The sequence below is a fragment of the Podarcis gaigeae genome, assembly GCF_964106915.1.
Source record: "Podarcis gaigeae genome assembly, chromosome: 5".
Taxonomy (NCBI): domain Eukaryota; kingdom Metazoa; phylum Chordata; class Lepidosauria; order Squamata; family Lacertidae; genus Podarcis; species Podarcis gaigeae.
This window is the reverse complement of record NC_139681.1, coordinates 41,126,754-41,145,494: the sequence shown is the minus strand read 5'-3', so window position 1 is coordinate 41,145,494 and position 18,741 is coordinate 41,126,754. Positions and strand designations below refer to the sequence as shown.

The window sequence follows — 18,741 nt, the reverse complement described above, 5'->3', positions numbered from 1 at the left end:
ACCAGAGCAGCGCATGGAAACACCGTTTACCTTCCCGCCAGAGCGGTACCTATTTATCTACTTGCACTTTGGCGTGCTTTCGAACTGCTAGGTCGGCAGGAGCAGGGACCAAGCAACGGGAGCTCATCCTGTCGCGGGGATTCGAACTGCCGACCTTCTGATCGGCAAGTCCTAGGCTCTGTGGTTTAACCCACAGCGCCACCCGTGTCCCATATGTAGAACCTACCTGTGTGCAAAAAAGGAGGTGCTCTTTGGGAAGCAGGGCTAGGTCATGTGAGGATGGAGCTGCTGTATCTCCAGAAGTCTTTTTCCTTTTGCTCCATAATATCTACATCAGAGAAGGAGGACCTGTGGCCCTCCAGGTGTCATGGGACTCAACTCCCATCTCATCCCTGATCCTTGTCCTTCCTGGCTGGGGCTAGTAGGAATTGAGTCTGACAACGGGTTCTCCCTTCTTGATCTAGGAAAACACAGCGTGCAATGTGATGCCACTATGCCGAGAGCTGCTCTGCTCTCCTGACATAATTTGGCTATGGCAACAAGATGAAAAGGCATGTGCTCTGATGACAATTCTGTTTTGTTCTTGCTGCAGAACCTAACAAATGACGAGCAAGTAGTTGTTATACAAGCGCGGACAGTTTTGACACTGGCCGAAAAGGTAATGAACATGGTTCCCCCATCCCATTCTGAGAGATATTCAATGAGCGCTTTCTCTGGTATAGCACAGTCATGATCAGTGGGAGTATAGTGGTAGGGCTGGTATTTTTCCACTCATTGTCCACCCTGCATTCAAAGCTGCTTCTAAGATGAGGAATGCTTCCATACAGGTGTTTATTGTGAAATTGGTACTTTTCACACATGCAGGTTTTTTGCAGCACCCACAATGTTATTGGCCTAAAAATGCTAGCTTTGTTCATGCCTCCCCCTTTAATTCAGATTTACCCTTTCTGGGGAAGATCAAATAAGTAAAAAAACAAAAACAAACAACGGCCCTGGTACCAATGCCCAATATGCAGTATGTCAACAATTCATTTGAAAATTAAGGAAGCACTCCTGGACTACACATTACTTAGTAGATGCTGATTGAAATGGCCCCCATGCATTTCTCTTCCCCATGCCACCACCAGAACATGTAGAATAGTGCATCCAAAGGCCATTTCTTGCCTCAAGGCAAAGCAATTTTATACTAGCACTACAATATGTAGCACATATATTGGGACACTCTTGTTCTCGAGGAAGAGCTACAGAGAATCATCAAATTGTAGAGTTGGAAGGGATCTTGAGGGTCCTCTAGCACTACCCCTGGCAAGCCAGGAATCCTGCCCGCAGCTGTCCCTGGGTGGGCCTGAATTACCCACCTTCTGGTTAACAGTCAGACGCAGATGGTGCTGAGACGATGCCTTCAGGGCGGCCATTGCAACTGGCACCTGCGTGATTAAGGCAACAGTAAGCCAAAGAATACCTTGTGAATTGGTTAACATGGTAGGTGATGTCATAAAGGGCCATTTCCATTTGAATGCTATTCCTTAGAAATGTCTATGACGGTTGAATTGATACAAGTGGGATCTGTAACAAACGGGCACAGTGTGGAGTACTCCTGTTCATTGTGCCAGCTTTCAGAGCACTCCATTGCATTCACACACACACCCCTCCAAATTCTGTTCCCCTACCTTACAGATATTCAGCATTCTTTGGCCATGAGCATGCTCAGTTCTTGTGAGTTGATTTCATGTTCTCCAAAGCATGCTGATAGCTCTCTTTTGTCCTTGGTAGCCCCAATACTCAGAATATCCTCATTGCATTCTTGGTAATCATTACCATACTCAAGGAACTAGTTGATCATTTTGTTGTTTTTTGTTTGTGGTTTATAAGCTAGCAATATACTGGAACATCTTTGTTTTGTGTCTAATTGATCAGTAATATGAGAGCAATAATAAAAGAGAACTACTCATTTGTCAAATCTGCATATCTGACTTGGATTTTTTTCTCATCATGTCTGTGTAGTGGCTGCAGCAGATAGAAGTAACAGAATCAGCTCTACAGCAGAAGATGATAGATCTAGAAAATGAAAAGGTAATACAAGAACTTATACAAAAAATTTAAAACTAAACCCACACAGCACATAGAAAAATGCCAGTATAACCGGAATCTCTTTCCATCTTTAGGAACTATTTAGTAAACAAAAAGGATATTTGGATGATGAACTTGATTACAGGAAGCAGTCCTTAGACCAGGCACATAAGGTAAGTTGAATTCTTGGAAGATTAAATTATTGGAAGAGTCAAACAACCTGAATGAGAGTGACCATTCCATATTCCATCGGCTGATAGAAGCCTTTTGGTTAAAATGGAGAGTTGAAGAACAGATGTTACAGACTTGGTTTCATGACTTAATGGAGTATTTCATCCAAAATAAGTCCCAGTTACTCTCTGATTGTGTCATGAGTCTTCAAAGAATGATTATGATCAACTCAGTCAGTGCTAGGGAATAGGGGATACTGCTTTAACAAAATACTCTTTGTTTTAGGAACTGCATTGCTGCTACAATTTCTCTTAAGAAAAATGCCAGAGTTTTAACTAAGGTAGTTTGCAAATGCCCTTTTACGTTAGGAGGAGACAGTGATTCTGAGTACATGGAGAAAGAGATCATGAGAGGTGGTTTGGTACAAAAAGCAGGGTGAGTTTTTCCCCTTGGCATTAAGACAAAATGAAAGGGAAAGTTTTCCACACTTAATTTCTGTATTCCACTCTGCTTTCAAAGGTTCAAAAGCTGGATCAGTAAGAATGTTGGCAACGAGAAGTTTATCGCTGCAAGCCTGAGAAGTGTCCATTGATAGACATATCTGAGGGACATAACATAGCCGATTAACCCTCTGTGCTCCCTCTTTCTAGCACAGAGACTCAGGTTATCAAGCTTCCACATTATTATGCACACATAACAATATATCAGGGATTATGAACTGATGTGTGAAATGAAAGCTCCCTGCAGACTTGGCCTAATACACAGAAGGGATTTCTGCATTATCTTAGACAGGGCAACACCACAGAGCATTCTCTGTATTATTGTCGGAGATGTGGCAGAAATATGGAAATCATTTCATATCAAACACATTCCACCCACACCTTTAAAAGTGAGAGGAATAGGCTTATCCAGAATACACCAAGGACTTTTATTCCTCACGAATAAAAGGCTCTCCCTGCTGTCTATGCGTATTCCACTGAAACTATCTAGTGGTTGGTGGCTGATGACAAGCAGTCATGGAGGTGTTTGCTGTTTTCTAGGACCTAGTGCTGCTTGTTCAACAATGCATGTCCATTTAAATAAAAATAGAATGATTAGGAGTTTAACTGGAAGTACTCAATTTAGGCAGACATGGCATGACCCAACAACCCACCGCTCTTGCACAGCTATATCAGCAGCAAAGTAAGACTTTGGCGTGCAGAATGCGTCTCCTTCTTGCACTCAGACACTATGTTGTCTCCAGAGCTCCCCCCCTATTTCCATTGAATTTATTGCTGTTGTTGTCATTTTATTTATGAATCTCCTTTTTCATAATATGTCTCAAGGTGATCTGCAGTCATAAAATAAAATAAAATATCAATGGAAGTAGTTTTTAAACAGTACAGAACTGCCCCCCCAAAATAGAAAGTGAACATTTAAGGCAGAGACCTTTTCATCCTGCTGGAAAAGCTTGTTGAAACAAAAATGGCCTATGTTGTTTCCACAAAGCACAAACAGTGCGTGCCTGGGTATGCTGTTCCACAGAACAGGGGCAGCCACACTGAAAACTCTGCCCCAGGTTTCTGTGGAGTGGACTTCTGATCTATTTGGAGCCTTGAGAAGAAGCTTTCTGACAAACCACAGTAACCTACTGGGTATAAAGGGGTAAGGGGGTTTCTCAACTAACTTGGACCTGAGCTGCATATGTTTGTGCCTTCCATGTCAGTACCAACACCTTGAACGTGACCTGGTATCAGACTGGCGGCCAGTGCAATTCCTTCAAGCAAGGCGTGATGTGCTGGTGGTGGTTTGCCCTCACAAGCAATCTGTCCACCATGATTTGCACTAGCTATTGAAATCTCCCTCTTCACCACACCTTACACAATGGATATTTCAGACCCACTCTCATTCTAGACTCAGGGTACTTCCAAACGGGGGCTTAATACTGCACAAAGGACTTTCAGTTATTAGAAAAAAAGGGTTTTGGCAGCTGGTTTTCTTTAAAAAAAAACTTAGCAGATTTTCCACAGAAAGGGCAAAACCAGATTAAATTAGTTATGAACAGGTTCTGATATTTGGGTGGCGATGATATTGTATGAGGTGAATAAAAACTGGCTTTTGTAACACAATAAGCATCCACAGCAAAGGAATAAAAGGTAAAAAGCCACACAGCAAGTATCGCAATAGTGTAATGCAAATAACAAGCCTCACAGTGAACAAATCATTTCCCCTTTTCATTTAGCACATTTTAGAATTGGAAGCCATGCTTTACGATGCCCTGCAGCAGGAAGCGGGAGCCAAAATGTCCGAAATCCTCTCGGAAGACGAAAGAGAGAAGCTGAAGAACGCTGTGGAACAATGGAAGCGTCAGGTGATGAGTGAGCTCCGTGAAAGGGATGCCCAGATCCTCCGTGAACGAATGGAGCACATTCAGCATGCGCAACAGGTATGCTTTGGGCAGGAGGAAATGCTCCAATGCTTCTGAATTCCCCTTGCTGGAAACCATAGGAGAGGAGAGTGCCATTGCGCTTGTGTCCAGCTTGCAGGTTTCCCACAGGCATCTGGGTGGCCACAGGTTGCTGGACTAGGTGGGCCCATTTGCCAGATCCAACAGGACTTTTCTTATGTTCCTATGTTGAAGAAGCTCCCTCAAGCAGAGGAAAACCTGTGAAAGAGGTGCACTGGCTTTTCATTGCACCCAAGTTTCTTCCGCACTGTTATTCTAAACCATGATATAGCAACAAGTCAGCATCAAGTTACCTGAAAGACTCTCTGCAGCCACAGACCTGTAAGTTCATTCATGTGAACCAAGGCTCTGGAGGTATTGTGAAATTTATCAGAATTTTGTACATATCCAAGGAATCAGAGATGTCTGCATCACAACCCCTAGCTAAGCCCCTTCCCGAAGTGTTTGAAAAGTTGTTCAGGTTAAAATGTTACTCCCCAGAATGGTAGCATTCACGCAGAATTTTACTTTTCACAGAGAATTAAAGAGCTAGAAGAAAGAATTGAAGCTCAAAAAAGACAAATAAAGGAATTAGAAGAAAAGGTATGTATAGTAATGACAACACTGAAATACGTGAATGATAAGGTGTGCCTATTGCAGTAGGATTTGTATATAACTATTTGCAACAGCCTCATTTAATGCTAGTCATTTTCCAAATGATCTGGTTGGACGGAGGAATTGTCTTGATCATTACCTGCTCAGTCACAAGTGTTATTAAGAACATTCATACGGGGTTGTAGAAAAGCGATCGTTTCTTACTCAATTGGCATTTTGGCTTCTGGAAGTCAAATCATGATTCATTTTAGTTTATGTATGTTACAGCCAGCATGGGGTAGTAGTTATGGTATTGGCTTAGGACTTGGGATTGTTCTTGTTGTTGTTTAGTCATTTAGTCGTGTCCGACTCTTCGTGACCCCATGGACCAGAGCATGCCAGGCGCTCCTGTCTTCCACTGCCTCCCGCAGTTTGGTCAAACTCATGCTGGTAGCTTCGAGAACACTGTCACACCATCTCATCCTCTGTCATCCCCTACTCCTTGTGTCCTATGGTTTAAATCCCCACTCAGGCATGGAGCTCCCTGGGTGACCTTGGGGCAGTCAATCTCTCTCAGCCTAATCAACCTCTGTTGATTAGGACTGTTGTCAAGCTAAAATGGGGTGGTGCTAGTTGTGGTGGGAAGAACTCTGTATGCCACACTGAGTTCCTTGGAGGAAAGGCAGGATATTCATATAATGAAATTCCCAGAATTCCTTTAAATATGTAGGCTGGATGCGGCCTCAGGGAAAGAACAGGTAGGAAGGGAACAGCCTGGAGACAATGGGCTATATCCAGTGTAGCACTACGTTGAAGCCATTTAGTGGTATGCTTGTTCCATTGGCAAAGTGTTTGGTGCCAGAGGAACATGGCTGCGCAAGAGGACATAAGAGCAGCCTTTACCCATCCCACCTGCCAAATCTGGCCCACAGGGAGTAAAAGAGATAAGGTTCTGGCCTGCCAGGCATTTCCCCTGCTGTGTAGGATTAACAAAAGTTAAAGGAGTTCTGTATTCGACTTGCAGTAGCACCAAGGGACTCACGTTCTGGTCATGATGCAACATTCACGAGTTAGTGAATTTTATTTTGAGAAAAAATAAGAAGCAATGAAAAGGGCAAGGAATATGCACGTGTGAGAATGGGCCCCAGTAAATTCAGTGAAGCATACTTCTGAACAGACATTTACAGGACTGTATCGTTAAAAATATAACTGTGCTATCCTGATACTAGACTTTCCCTGCTGCTGAAGGGATTAATATCACACAGCATGAAATTTTAACTTGACATTGAATTGAGGAAGACGGCAGAGGGAAACCCAGCCAGATGGGTGGGGTATAAATAAATTATTATTATTATTATTAGTAGTAGTAGTAGTAGTATACTTTGATGAAAAGATGAAATGCAGCCATAAATTTCCCTTTTCACGTTATAGTATCAAACAATCTTTATTATGGTCAGAAACCAGACAACAAAAATAACAATAGTAACATGTGTAACTACAATAGCACCAAGGGGCAGAAGCAATACACAAAATCCATAATTTCAAATATAACTCATTTACATTAAAAGTTACACACCAGCAGCTAAAGGCAGTAATCCAGAGACATTGCAGTAACAATTATGGGAAATTATGTGGAAGGAGAACTAAAGATTCATTTAACTTGTTTTCCCATCATTTTCTGAACATCTTGGGTTCCAGTTTCAAGCCTTTTTCTCTCAGCCTTTCCCAACCTGACGCCCTCCAGATGTTTTGGTATCCAATCCCATTAGCCCCAGTCTTTGTGGCCAATGGTCAGGCAGGGATGATCAGAATTGTGGTCAAAAACTTCTGGAAGGCACCAAGTTGAGTATGTCTGTTCTATACTGTTCGTGGACATGAAATGTATGGAAATGTTGATCAATTTGGAACTATGCCCTATTGTTGCTTATTTCACCTCTTTTCCACAGACTGTTGTGCTTTACTCTTATCTCGAGTTGTTGCTCGTTTCTCACTAGGCTTACTGTAATTTCTTTTTCTTTTTCTCTCTTTCCTTTCCCTTGTTTCCCCCCCTATTTTTAGTTTTTATTTTTGTTTTTATTTTTCTCTTTAGCTTTCATTCTTTGGTCATAGTACGCCCACACAACGGCAAGAGGTAAGTCTCTTGTTTTCCAGTTCTCTCTTTCTCCTCTGCTTCCTGCTACGCTCTGGTTCTGTCGTCTCATAAAGCCAGTGTCAGAGACTGGGCAGAGGAGGAATGGTAGAGACCACCTCCCTAGCCTGACCCTTCCAGAGACGAAGAAGGCAGTTCAGAATTACAACAGGGGTTTGAGGGCGATCACAGCTCAGAGGCAGATGAGGGGGAAAGCTGGGAAATAATGGGAGAGGAAGAAGACGCACCAGAGGGGAGACAGCTGACAGACATAATATCTTTAGAAAGCATTCCAGACCCCCCTCTCTTGGAACCCAGCGGGCATTGAAAGTAGGAGAGCAGAAAGCTCAGAGGCAGAAGGCACATTTTCAGGACCCATAGTGATGTTGTATAATAAGAAAGTGGGAGGGGGTGGCGACTCACTCAGAGCAACGCCATTACCCCCAAGTGTCTGCATTTCTAAGCCCCTCTCTTTGTATATTGAATAAACAGCATTGGTAAGAACTTTCCTTGTCTTATCCATTCCTGGCAACCTCCCATGGGGGACTGGATCCTGTGACGCCTGACAGCCAGCTATGTAAAGCTGTATGTGATCTTGTACAGCCTGGACTCACCCAGGTTGGCTTGCCAAAGAATCTGAAAGGCATGGTGATGTTGTGCTTTCTAGATGACCTAGTGGACTTTGCTTTCAGACTAGAAATTCCAGAGCAGAAAAATTGTACTTAAATACTGAATTCAAGACTTGCCTAGAAAAAGTGAAGAAGACGAAATACCTTATCTGCTCAAAGAATGACTGTGTGCTCATTTATGCTGTAGTCCAAGGAACAATTATCTGGGAGCAAGTCCCATTGAACAAAGGGATGGATTCAGCTAAATACTTGTGTTGCAATGGGGCTTCCATCCCTCCCTGCCCACCCACTACCATATGTCCATGCACCTCCCCTAATTCAACTCTGGGATATAAGGAGAACCCAAAAATAGTATCTGGGAAAGGAGAGGGGGAATGGTTTCATCAGAAATGCTTACACTGGTGGAAAACTTGTAATAGTGCTGTGCTGAATTCCTCCCATAGCCCTATGAACCTGGGAGTAAGCCCTACTGCACGCCATTAGATTTTCTTCTAAGTATATATGCACGGGATTGTGCCATCAGTGTCTTAAATAACTTTACAAAAATAGGCATTCATACTCAGAAATCAAATGACCAGTGCATGTATGATCCAATATGCTCCAGCTTGCTTTTCACTGAGTGCATTGTTCAAATATTATTTTTTTAAAGCCCAGTTCATCAGTGGTTAGCCCACCCCTGTGGTACAGCCTGTGCCCAGTTGGCAGCAGTGGGGCATCAGAGTTGAGCCTGGGGCAGCAGCAGTTGTCTCCTCATCCTGTTCCTATAGAGTCCTCCTCAGCTGTGAAACTGCTGCCTTCTCCCTTCATCTTCCCCATCACTTGGGCACATTGGATCCCCCCCCAGTAAGTTTATCTGAGACAGAGGAAGGTAAACTGAAATGTTACCTAAAGGAGTGGGGTATGTGTTTGAGACACACAGAGGTCTTGTTTTCATACTACCTTTATAAGTAACTTAGCTTCTATTGTGTATATATTTTTTCTTTCAGCCCAGAGAGAAATCTAGGAAATCTGTCTCATATGGAAGAATATAACAATGGTAGCCAGTGCTGGAAAGGAAAGAGACATTGCCCTTTCAAGAAACTAGGCTGTGTACTGTATTCGGACATTAAAGACTGGAGATCTGCTCTTTTTGACCATTTTTATAAAGAACAACTTGTCTGGATTTTATTTTGAAGCGAAGTCTGATCTTCTGATAAGTGTAACTGTATAACTTTTTACAAACTAGTATTAGAATTGTCAAAGAAGAAAGCCAAAAAACAAACAAACCCCCAATTGATGAACAACTACTGGCTTCTCTCTAAGGAAGCCTTGACTTTGCTGCTCAAAAACAACTTCAGCTTTACATGAAAAGCAGTAAACTCATTCAGATGAAGTGGATATATTTTGGTTCCCTGCTAAGCAGGCAGTAAACTGCTTCTGTAAAGAAGTGAACATGTCCTGTTTTGTACTTCGGTCCTTTGTCCTGTTATTCATAGTTGCTTAAATACACGTCTTGAAGGAAGATTTTCAAAGAACTCCAGGCTGGCGAAAATATGAATGGCTGAATGACAACAAAAATGGTACTGTATTTCAAAGTGTTTTTTAACCAATAGAAATGGGGAACTACACGCAATTGTATTTGGTGGTGATCATTTAAGAAATACATGTTTCATTTCCATTACACATGAAATCATTTATATGAAATTACTCCCAGGCATTAAAATGGGGGGAGGGAGAGAGATTTGTTCTAAAATTTCATTGAAGTTTGTCTACAGTGCTAGTAGAAAAATAGCACCATGATTAAGGTGTAATGCACTTGAATTCCTGGATGAAATGAAGCCAGCAACATCAGCGTACAGGGAAACTGAAGTGGGATTGAAATAAGAAATTAAAAGTTGCTTGGATCTGTAAGGTCTGTCATGGAAAAATCTCTGAGAAGGTTAACTTACTATCATGAGAAAGCACAACATCTCTTGGCTTGAATGTTGGTGGAAGTGTCACCTGAGAAGCGGAGAAACCGAAAGGATGCAAAACAATGCACATAAAATTGCCAAGAGAAAAAGCAACCAATACTGGATATACAAAAGGCCTATACAAATATAATCCAAGATGAAGAAAAGAAGAGGAGAGAAGACGACAGAGTCAAAACACCCAATTTCCTGGAAATAAATTTGAAGCTCAAGGAGTTGCCCAAAGGTGAGAAGCTGATATTTTATGTTCTCATTCACCACCTTACAAGCAAGCATTCTAATGTCCTATTCCTTATGCAAACCAATGTTGATAAATGCTCAGTGGTTATCTAAAACCCATAACTATTTGTGTTTGGTTGGTTTATTTCATGTATTAACTGTCTTCCAGTAAATGTGGAAGCTATTTTTTCTCCAGTTGAATTCTGAATCTTTAGGAAATTAGATAGATATATGTAAATATTAAGTCCTAGGCACCGTGGCCCTGCTTGTGTCACTTAACCATGCTGCCTGCCACCCATGCATCACCAAACTCCACCCCACCCCAAGGCTATTCTTTGGAGATGTGAAGTCTTGGATTCCAGTCAAAAAACCTGTTTTCAAACAAATGAGATAGCCCAAACTGCAATGAGTCAAAGCGGATTAAGAAGATAGCACACTTAAGCACAATCTTTCCTAATGATATTGACATAAAGTAACTTCCGCTCATTACTTCCTTTCTTCAGGAAGTAAGCACTGTGGCATTGCAGCCCAATTCTAGTCATGTTTATTCAGATGTAAGTCCCAGTGATTTCAGTGGGACTTACTCCCACATAAGATTGCATAGGACCACAGCCTAAATGCAGCTTGGCTTGTGTGGCAGATCCCACTAAATTTCCATTGGGCTAAACTAGCTCACAGGCAAATATGTTGGTCTAAGTTGTTCCCACCAAAAATTACAAATCCAGTAGCATTTCTTGAAGTTGCTTGAATACCAGCAGAGCAGCTGTTTTCTTCACTTAGGAGATGATCCCAAGCATATTTGATTACTGTATAAGAAAGTAATGCCAAAAACAACAGATTCATTTTAGAGTTACATGTATTTAGAATACACGATGAACTTCATTCTTCTTTTATTTCCCATTCTACACTACAGTCATCCACTTGAGGGAGCTCCAACCAATAATATGTGTTGTGTAGTGTTAAATATCATTATCTCGTATTTAAAGGGTTTGGTAGATACTGCACACCAAGTTGCAGCAATATTCCCAGGACTGCATCTGTTCAGGGTTCTAGCCAGTCAGTATTCCCTCCTCCATAACAGTCCTTTTCTATTCCCTTCCCCCATTTCTTTTTATTTTTCATTTGCATTTAATATTATGTAGCTACTGAGCATGCTCAGTCCTTATCAGACTGCACTATTACATGCGATAAACTATTGGTTATACTTTGGTAGATGAGACACTGGAGTTTAGGTCAAGCACTCATCAAATTTAATTTACAACACAACGCCATACAAATATTACTCAGCAGTAAGTTCCACTAAATTCCATGATACTTCCAAGTAAGTGTGTGCAATATTTCAGCCTCAGTTTAAATAAATGTACATGCTTTTCATCTAGAATATAGATACATTTTGACATTTTTTTTTCAAATTTCATGTTATAAAATGTGGCAAGGTTTACAGTTTAGTAGACGAAAGCCACTTCTTGAAAGTAAAGATTATCTTTTGTAATATTATATGATTAATAACTGGGGAACCTGAACTATAGAGTATTCTCTGTTGCTTTACCAAACTTAATTCAGCTTGAAATCCCAATGTGAAAAACCTATACAGTGGTACCTCAGGTTAAGTACTTAATTCGTTCCGGAGGTCTGTTCTTAACCTGAAACTGTTCTTAACCTGAAGCACCACTTTAGCTAATGGGGCCTCCTCCTGCTGCTGCGCCACCAGAGCCCGATTTCTGTTCTTATCCTGAAGCAAAGTTCTTAACCTGAAGCACTATTTCTGGGTTAGCAGAGTCTGTAACCTGAAGCGTATGTAACCTGAAGCATATGTAACCTGAGGTACCACTGTATTTAAAAGAAACATTGACCATCACATGGGCTCTATTTGTTTGTCACAGTAAACCTAGCTAACCATCAGGTGTGAGTGAGGGGGACCTTTGGCCCTTCAGATATTATTGAATTGCAGATATTATTGAACTGCAATTCCCATCATCCATGATTGTGTTTGTTGGGGCTGATGGGAATTGTAGTTCAGCAACATCTGGAGATCCAAATGCTCCCCACACCTGGTTTACTGTGAAAATGCCTGTCTGGGCTGCCTTGCTCCTTACTGCTAGTATGTGAACAAAACACAATCCCTGCCTTAGCATTACATTCAAACCAGGGGTTGTGATTTGTTTCATTCCAGATAAACTGTGATTGTTAAATCAAGAACAAATGCTGACCTACCACCATTGTTCATTTGGAGTGACACAATGCTATCTCATATTTCATGGTTTGCTTCTTCCCAATACAAGAAGGGAGGAGTTAAGGGGCTGCAATCTCCTTATGTCCAGTAAACGGTGGTTTGCGGCTTACTGTGATGTGCAAAGGTGGTCGTTGTGATTAGCTGAGCACTTTGAGCTTCTCTTAGCTGTGTTGCTAATTGCTGAGAGGAAAGTGGATATGTTTTCAGACTGAAATGCAAGATATATTCTTGTTGTTGTTTAGTCGTTTAGTCATGCCCGACTCTTCGTGACCCCATGGACCAGAGCACGCCAGGCACTCCTGTCTTCCACTGCCTCCTGCAGTTTGGTCAAACTCATGCTGGTAGCTTCGAGAACACTATCCAACCATCTCTGTCGTCCCCTTCTCCTCGTGCCCTCCATCTTTCCCAACATCAGGGTCTTTTCCAGGGAGTCTTTTCTTCTCATGAGGTGGCCAAAGTATTGGAGCCTCAGCTTCACAGTCTCTCTTTCCAGTGAGCACTCAGGACAGATTGTGAGGCTGATATATTCTAACCTTTTTCAAATGACTTCTTCATTTAAAAAATGTGTTTGAAGATTTATGCATAAATGAATATGGCAGTGGAGATTAACCCTGAGCAAACAACAACAACAAAAAGCCTGAACGTTTATAAGCAAGGTATGTCTGGTACTTCTGCTTCAGTGTTCCAGCCATTTTACAGAAGCTGAAATGCTTGGAGTTGACACTGCCAGACTGAATTTACAACCTTCTATGATGAGATTAGACGAAGTTCCTGAGGCAGGAATAATGACATCACGGTTGGCGCTTGAGCCCAATGTAGCTTTTGTAGCACAGTTGGGGAAATGGGTTGGTTATAGTGAAGCTTCAGTTTCTCATTACTTATTCCCACTGGGAAACAATTTGATAAATTTCCCTGCTGGGCTTTACTAAGCAATTTTAAAAAAATGAAAACAAAAACCTCTGCTTTAATAAAATGGTCAGTTAAGATGTCAATAGCAAGCAGACCTTCATCAGAGGGCACCTCATCCAGTTGTGTTAAGGAAAAATAAATGGCCTTAGGCAGATAAATCTGAAAACCAAATTTTACAGAAAGTTGAAATGTTTCACTCATTCTGAAACTGTTACTTAGTATTAAAACTATAACGCTGTTTCAGAGCCAGTACACATTCCAGATTTTCTCTATATGGAAATAATATTTATATATTTAGAATTTTTTTATACTGCTTAACATTAACAAAAAAAGAAATCCAGGTGTTGTCTGATAAAACAATGGAATAAAATGGTATAATAGGTAAGCGTGCATATTAAAATATATCAGAGTTTCTTCACCCCACAATATGCCTGTATGGATTGTATACATGCAGGCACCAGTAGCTTGATACAGTGAAAGTCTTAAATGTTGACATTCACATGTGAATGAGGAAAATCCCAGGCATTTTTAAAATAAAGCTTTAAAACTCACAGATGTGAACGTTGACAATCACTTAAATGAGACAGTTAGCATTCACTGGTATATGTCCAAAAAGTCAAGAAATACCTATGCAACAAACATACTTAAAGGATCATTCAGTGGTTCACAAAATTTGCCTGGGACAAACATGTGCCCATATTTTTGGTACTCAGTTGGTTAGAACATCAAGGTTGTAGGTTTGATCCCCGAGTGGGACAGCTGCATATTCCTGCATTGCAGGAGGTTGGACTAGATGATCCTTGTGGTCCCTTCTAACTCTACAGTTCTATGATTCTATGAAATGCATCTCTTTTCAGCAGTGACAATTCCTGAGCTTTTTGAGTCCGTAAAGTTCTTCTGAGACCCCTTTGCTTCTAGTCAGTGGCATCTTCCTAGACTATAAGGGTTAACCACTTTAATTACCATTTTAAAAAGCCCTTACATCTGTTAAGCTTCTTCACAGCTGTTGCGTTTGAGGCAATGATAGCATTTATTGGTAAAGAATTGATTGCTCCCATCTGCCAGCGATTCACTGGGAGGGGCCAGCAGACAAGAGGCCATTGTTTTATAGCGGTTGGTCACATTTGTGTTTGTAGGCTGGGAAAGCTTTGGGAAATGTCTTCAGGCAAGAGAGCCTATCATTTCAAGTAGTACCAAAAGACCAGCCTGTGAATGCTACATAAACCTGCCCAACTCTTGACAAGGTTCATTGATTAGACAAACCCTGCTTTGATGGAAGTTCCGTTTTTCAAACAGAAGCACATGGCAGGGGCTAAGAGAATGATGGAACACGGTTGCTTCTGGGAACAATAAAAGGAAAAAGGGTGCTGATCAGCATTGTAGTGACTCAAGCTTCTCCATGAATAATGTTTTTAATGGGCAATGTGTAATTAAGATCAGGTGGATGTATTTTTCAGATAGGAGCATGTGGCATCCATTCTCTTTCATTTAGAGCCCACATAGTCCTACTGAATTGTTACTCAACTTTACTCTCTTTGGGGAATTAATACTACAAGCAGCGTTTGCATTATTTATCTTATACAGGCTGTTTTAGCACAACAGGTGATTTGTAATTCACATATTCACTATTTATCAGTCAAATAACTTTGTAGTCATTGGGTGGAACCCAGGAAGTGCAGTTACACTAACAGGAGAGCTTTTGATTCCATGGAAGCATCTGCTAACAGGAGAGAAGGGCAGGAAAACTTTGCTTATTAGTCGTGTCGTTCCCCACAGACACCCCAAAAGAAAAATGCCTCTGGGGAGTTGAGGGACTCTCCAGTACAGGGTGGAAGGTAACTGGGAAAGAGCAGTCAGCAAAAAATGCCTCTTTCACCTCTTACGTTAGCAGCTGCCTCTACAGAGGTACCTCAGGTTAAGTACTTAATTCGTTCTGGATATCCTTTCTTAACCTGAAACTGTTCTTAACCTGAAGCACCACTTTAGCTAATGGGGCCTCCTGCTGCCGCTGCACCGCCAGAGCATGATTTCTGTTCTCATCCTGAAGCAAAGTTCTTAATTCGAGGTACTATTTCTGGGTTAGCGGAGTCTTTAAACTGAAGCGTCTGTAACCTGAAGCATACGTAACCCGAGGTACCACTGTACTGGGTAAACAAATTCTTCCAGGACTGCAAAAGCACCAACTGGATCTGTCCATCTTTCATAACAGTGTAAGAATGCACTCCTGTACGAGGAAAGGTTGTTGTCTGTGACAAGATCTACAACAGAAATAAGAATAAACTGTTCTCAATAATATGCATGAAAAAGCAAATCTACTTCAACCCCACCCCACTAAAAATAGGCAGAGAATTAACCGCCTAAAAGCAAACAGTAAAGGGGCCCGGGATGCTTCCCTGAGGAGAGCATTCCACAACTGGGCAGCAAGCCCTGAGAGGACTAGTTACTGGGTCACCATTCTCTGCACCTCTGGAATAAGAGAAGGGCCTTGAACACACTTAGTGGAGAGGCAATATAACAAAGAAAGCTCGGGAGAAGCCTGAGGTCCAGATTTAACTGGCTGGTAAAACTGTGGATTTCAACACCACACGTTTGCATTTGGCTATTGAAAGTGGCAAATTAGTGAATAGTTACTTCATTCGTCCCAAAGTTTTGCATCAATTCTTGCTGGATATAAAACTTTCTTTGGAGGGCTCTTGGCAAACACAGCTTTATGAATAATAATTGAGACTATTAATAGCAAATTTCATTATTAATGAGAGATTACTTATTTCCATCCTGCCAACATAGCAGTTCTAAAGCATGTCAAAGTGCAAGTAGATAAATAGGTACTGCTCCTGCAGGAAGGTAAACGGCGTTTCCGTGCACTGCTCTGGTTCGCTAGAAGCAGCTTAGTCATGCTGGCCACATGACCTGGAAGCTGTACGCTGGCTCCCTCGGCCAATAAAGTGAGATGAGCGCCGCAACCTCAGAGTCGGTCATGACTGGACCTAACGGTCAGGGGTCCCTTTACCCTTTACCTTTATTTATTTCCAAGAAGCCCTTGTGTGATCTTCATTGGCTCCCTAGCCTTCCATACTCTGCCCCCTCACATTCACAATGCCCGTAGTATCCAAAAGACAAGCTGTGCTCGTCTGCAGCACTAAGCAAGTTGTGTACAGCAGGGATGGAGAACTAATTCCCTTCAAGATATTATTAGGCTTCAACTCCCGTCGGCTCCAGCCAGCAGAGCCAATGATTAGGATGTTTAGTCCAGCAATATCCGGTGGCCACAGGTTCCCCATCCCTGTTCTATAGGCTAGCATGGCTATTCTTGTGGAATTTGCTGGCTCTAGTGACAAAGATGTATCAAGGTGGAGCCACAAGCTTCTCTCCTGCTCCTTCAGGGGGAGTGCGACCACATCCAGAACAGGTAATTTACCTATTTCTCAGACATGAGAACGAGCCACCCCAAAAGCCTCTGTCTCCTTGGGATTCAGATGCAGTTTATTGCCCCTCATTCAGTCCACCACTGCATCCCAGCAGTGACCTAAAGCTTTCACAGCCTTCCCTGAAAGTAGAGCTGTGTGTCATCAGCATACTGGTGACACCTTGCTCCAAAGTTCCTAATGACCACTCCCAATGACTTCATAAAGATTTTACATAACACTGGGGAGAAGATAGTGTTGGTAGCAAGAAAAAAATAGGTATAAAAGGATAATTCCCTGGGTGACAAGATCCAGGATTAGGGCAAGCTCTCTTTGCTGAGAGAACCCCAGCAAAGTTAAAAAAAATCACAAAATATGCAGCAAAGTAAAGTGTGTTAGACCTTTAAAACACGTGCCCTTCTGTGCTCCAAAAAGTTCCCCTATTCCCCCAGCATAGGGAAAAGGCCACACATATGGCAAGTTTAAAATAGTTTACTTACAAACTTTTCAAAGGTCAGGTTCATGTGCTTTTCCCCACATCAATCAGAAAAGTTTCACAGGCAGTAAAAATTAGCTTAGTTCCAAAGTAGCTGAAGTTCCTAAATTATTAGTATATGAATTCAAGAGTGGCTTGTTAGAACCATGCAATCTGAGGTTGGAGCAACCAGCTCAGACGTCCTCACACGTTGAACTTCTCAGATAGAAGGGAACAAAGGCTTGATTGCCTAGTCCTTCCCAAGGTGAGCTATGTCTGGCAGGACAGCTTTCTCTATGGTTTTAATCCCTTCATGCATTATTTAGATTTAAGCCTGTTCGTGATATGAGGCTAGTTATCCTACAGATATCCCTATGAAATCCCATAGCACAAACACCTGAAAGCCAAGGAGCACTCACCCAGTGGTACTCTCAGAACATGACCTTGAAAATATGAACCACCATAATACAGTGCCTGTGATACCCATCCCACTGAATTGCTAGGCTGATTCAGTTCTGAAGTGAGGTTTGAACTCAGACTGAATGTATAACATTGCATTCCGCCTCCTCCCCCCAAGACTTGCTGAGCAATCCTAAGGTACAAGGGCTAATTCCTTTGATGGAGGAACTACTGCATCCTATATCCTGGTAGCTCACTCCAGCCAGGGCAGAAGGTTCTTGCAGAATGTTTGTATTTATTTTTGGTCTCTGTTTTGTTTCTCCTCCTCCCCTGTTTTCCCTTTGATTGACATCAGTGGCATGGAAAATCACTGTGCTTCAAGGCTGGCATGGCTTTGCCATTTTCAAGGGCAAGTTGTTTTTATATCCAAGGCCTCCCACAATCATCCTGAGCACACCCTCCTTTTGAGAGCTGTTGCCAGCAACACATCACCAGTTCCCCTTAAGGCACAAGTGCCACCCTGTCTGTAGAGCTCCTCTCCACCAATGGAGGAGCACATACTCTGTATCCTTTAGGATTGTAGACTGATTTACCCTACCTTTATATCCTTTTGGTATTCAGGTTTCATATCATTATAAACACAGCTAGGTGAATGCTAGTGTAGTTTTGTCCTTTACAAATATAGACCCTAGTAAGGTGGTGGTGGAGTGTGTGTGTGTGTGTGTGTTTACAAATAAAAACCCCTGATCTGCAAATGACAATGGGGATTTAAATCTCTCTACGGCAGAAAATCATTTCAAGAATGTTAATTAGTGGCCTGTAAGTGCAAACATTTCATATACATACAAACTATTTGCATTTAGTTGTTAGACCCATTTTGGGTCAGGCAAGGGGTGGGGAGATGAACGATTAGTCAAAATGTTCATTTCCCCTGATAAACATTGAAGTTTAAACATGAAAGAAATATAGAAAGCCATTTAAAATCCAATCAGTTCTGTCTCTTTTGTGTGTGTGTGTTCTAGTCAGGGAGAAATATAATTTGTCAGCAAGCTTCTTTAATTCTATTTATTATTAATGAATATTTAATCAGTGTGCATAGCAAATGAGGTTATTTTAAAAAACCAGACTAAATTTCC

At 41.7% G+C, this 18,741-nt stretch overlaps 1 protein-coding gene across 20 annotated transcripts in view; it reads left to right on the top strand.

Moving 5' to 3' along the window:
* Positions 1–18,741, top strand: part of JAKMIP3 (Janus kinase and microtubule interacting protein 3) — a 110,512-nt gene that overhangs the window by 78,523 nt on the left and 13,248 nt on the right. For 10 of the 20 annotated variants that reach the window (XM_083741007.1, XM_083741006.1, XM_083741005.1 and 7 more), the window contains 7 exons: positions 593–658; positions 2,005–2,073; positions 2,166–2,243; positions 4,463–4,666; positions 5,204–5,269; positions 7,350–7,391; positions 9,004–10,192. In XM_083741007.1, coding sequence (XP_083597133.1) covers positions 593–658; positions 2,005–2,073; positions 2,166–2,243; positions 4,463–4,666; positions 5,204–5,269; positions 7,350–7,391; positions 9,004–9,048 — 570 coding nt within the window. In that variant the 3' untranslated portion in view covers positions 9,049–10,192. Of the gene's footprint in view, positions 1–592; positions 659–2,004; positions 2,074–2,165; positions 2,244–4,462; positions 4,667–5,203; positions 5,270–7,318; positions 7,392–9,003; positions 10,193–18,741 lie in introns of all 20 variants that reach the window. The other 10 variants (XM_083741010.1, XM_083741011.1, XM_083741009.1 and 7 more) reach the window with 2 other exon arrangements.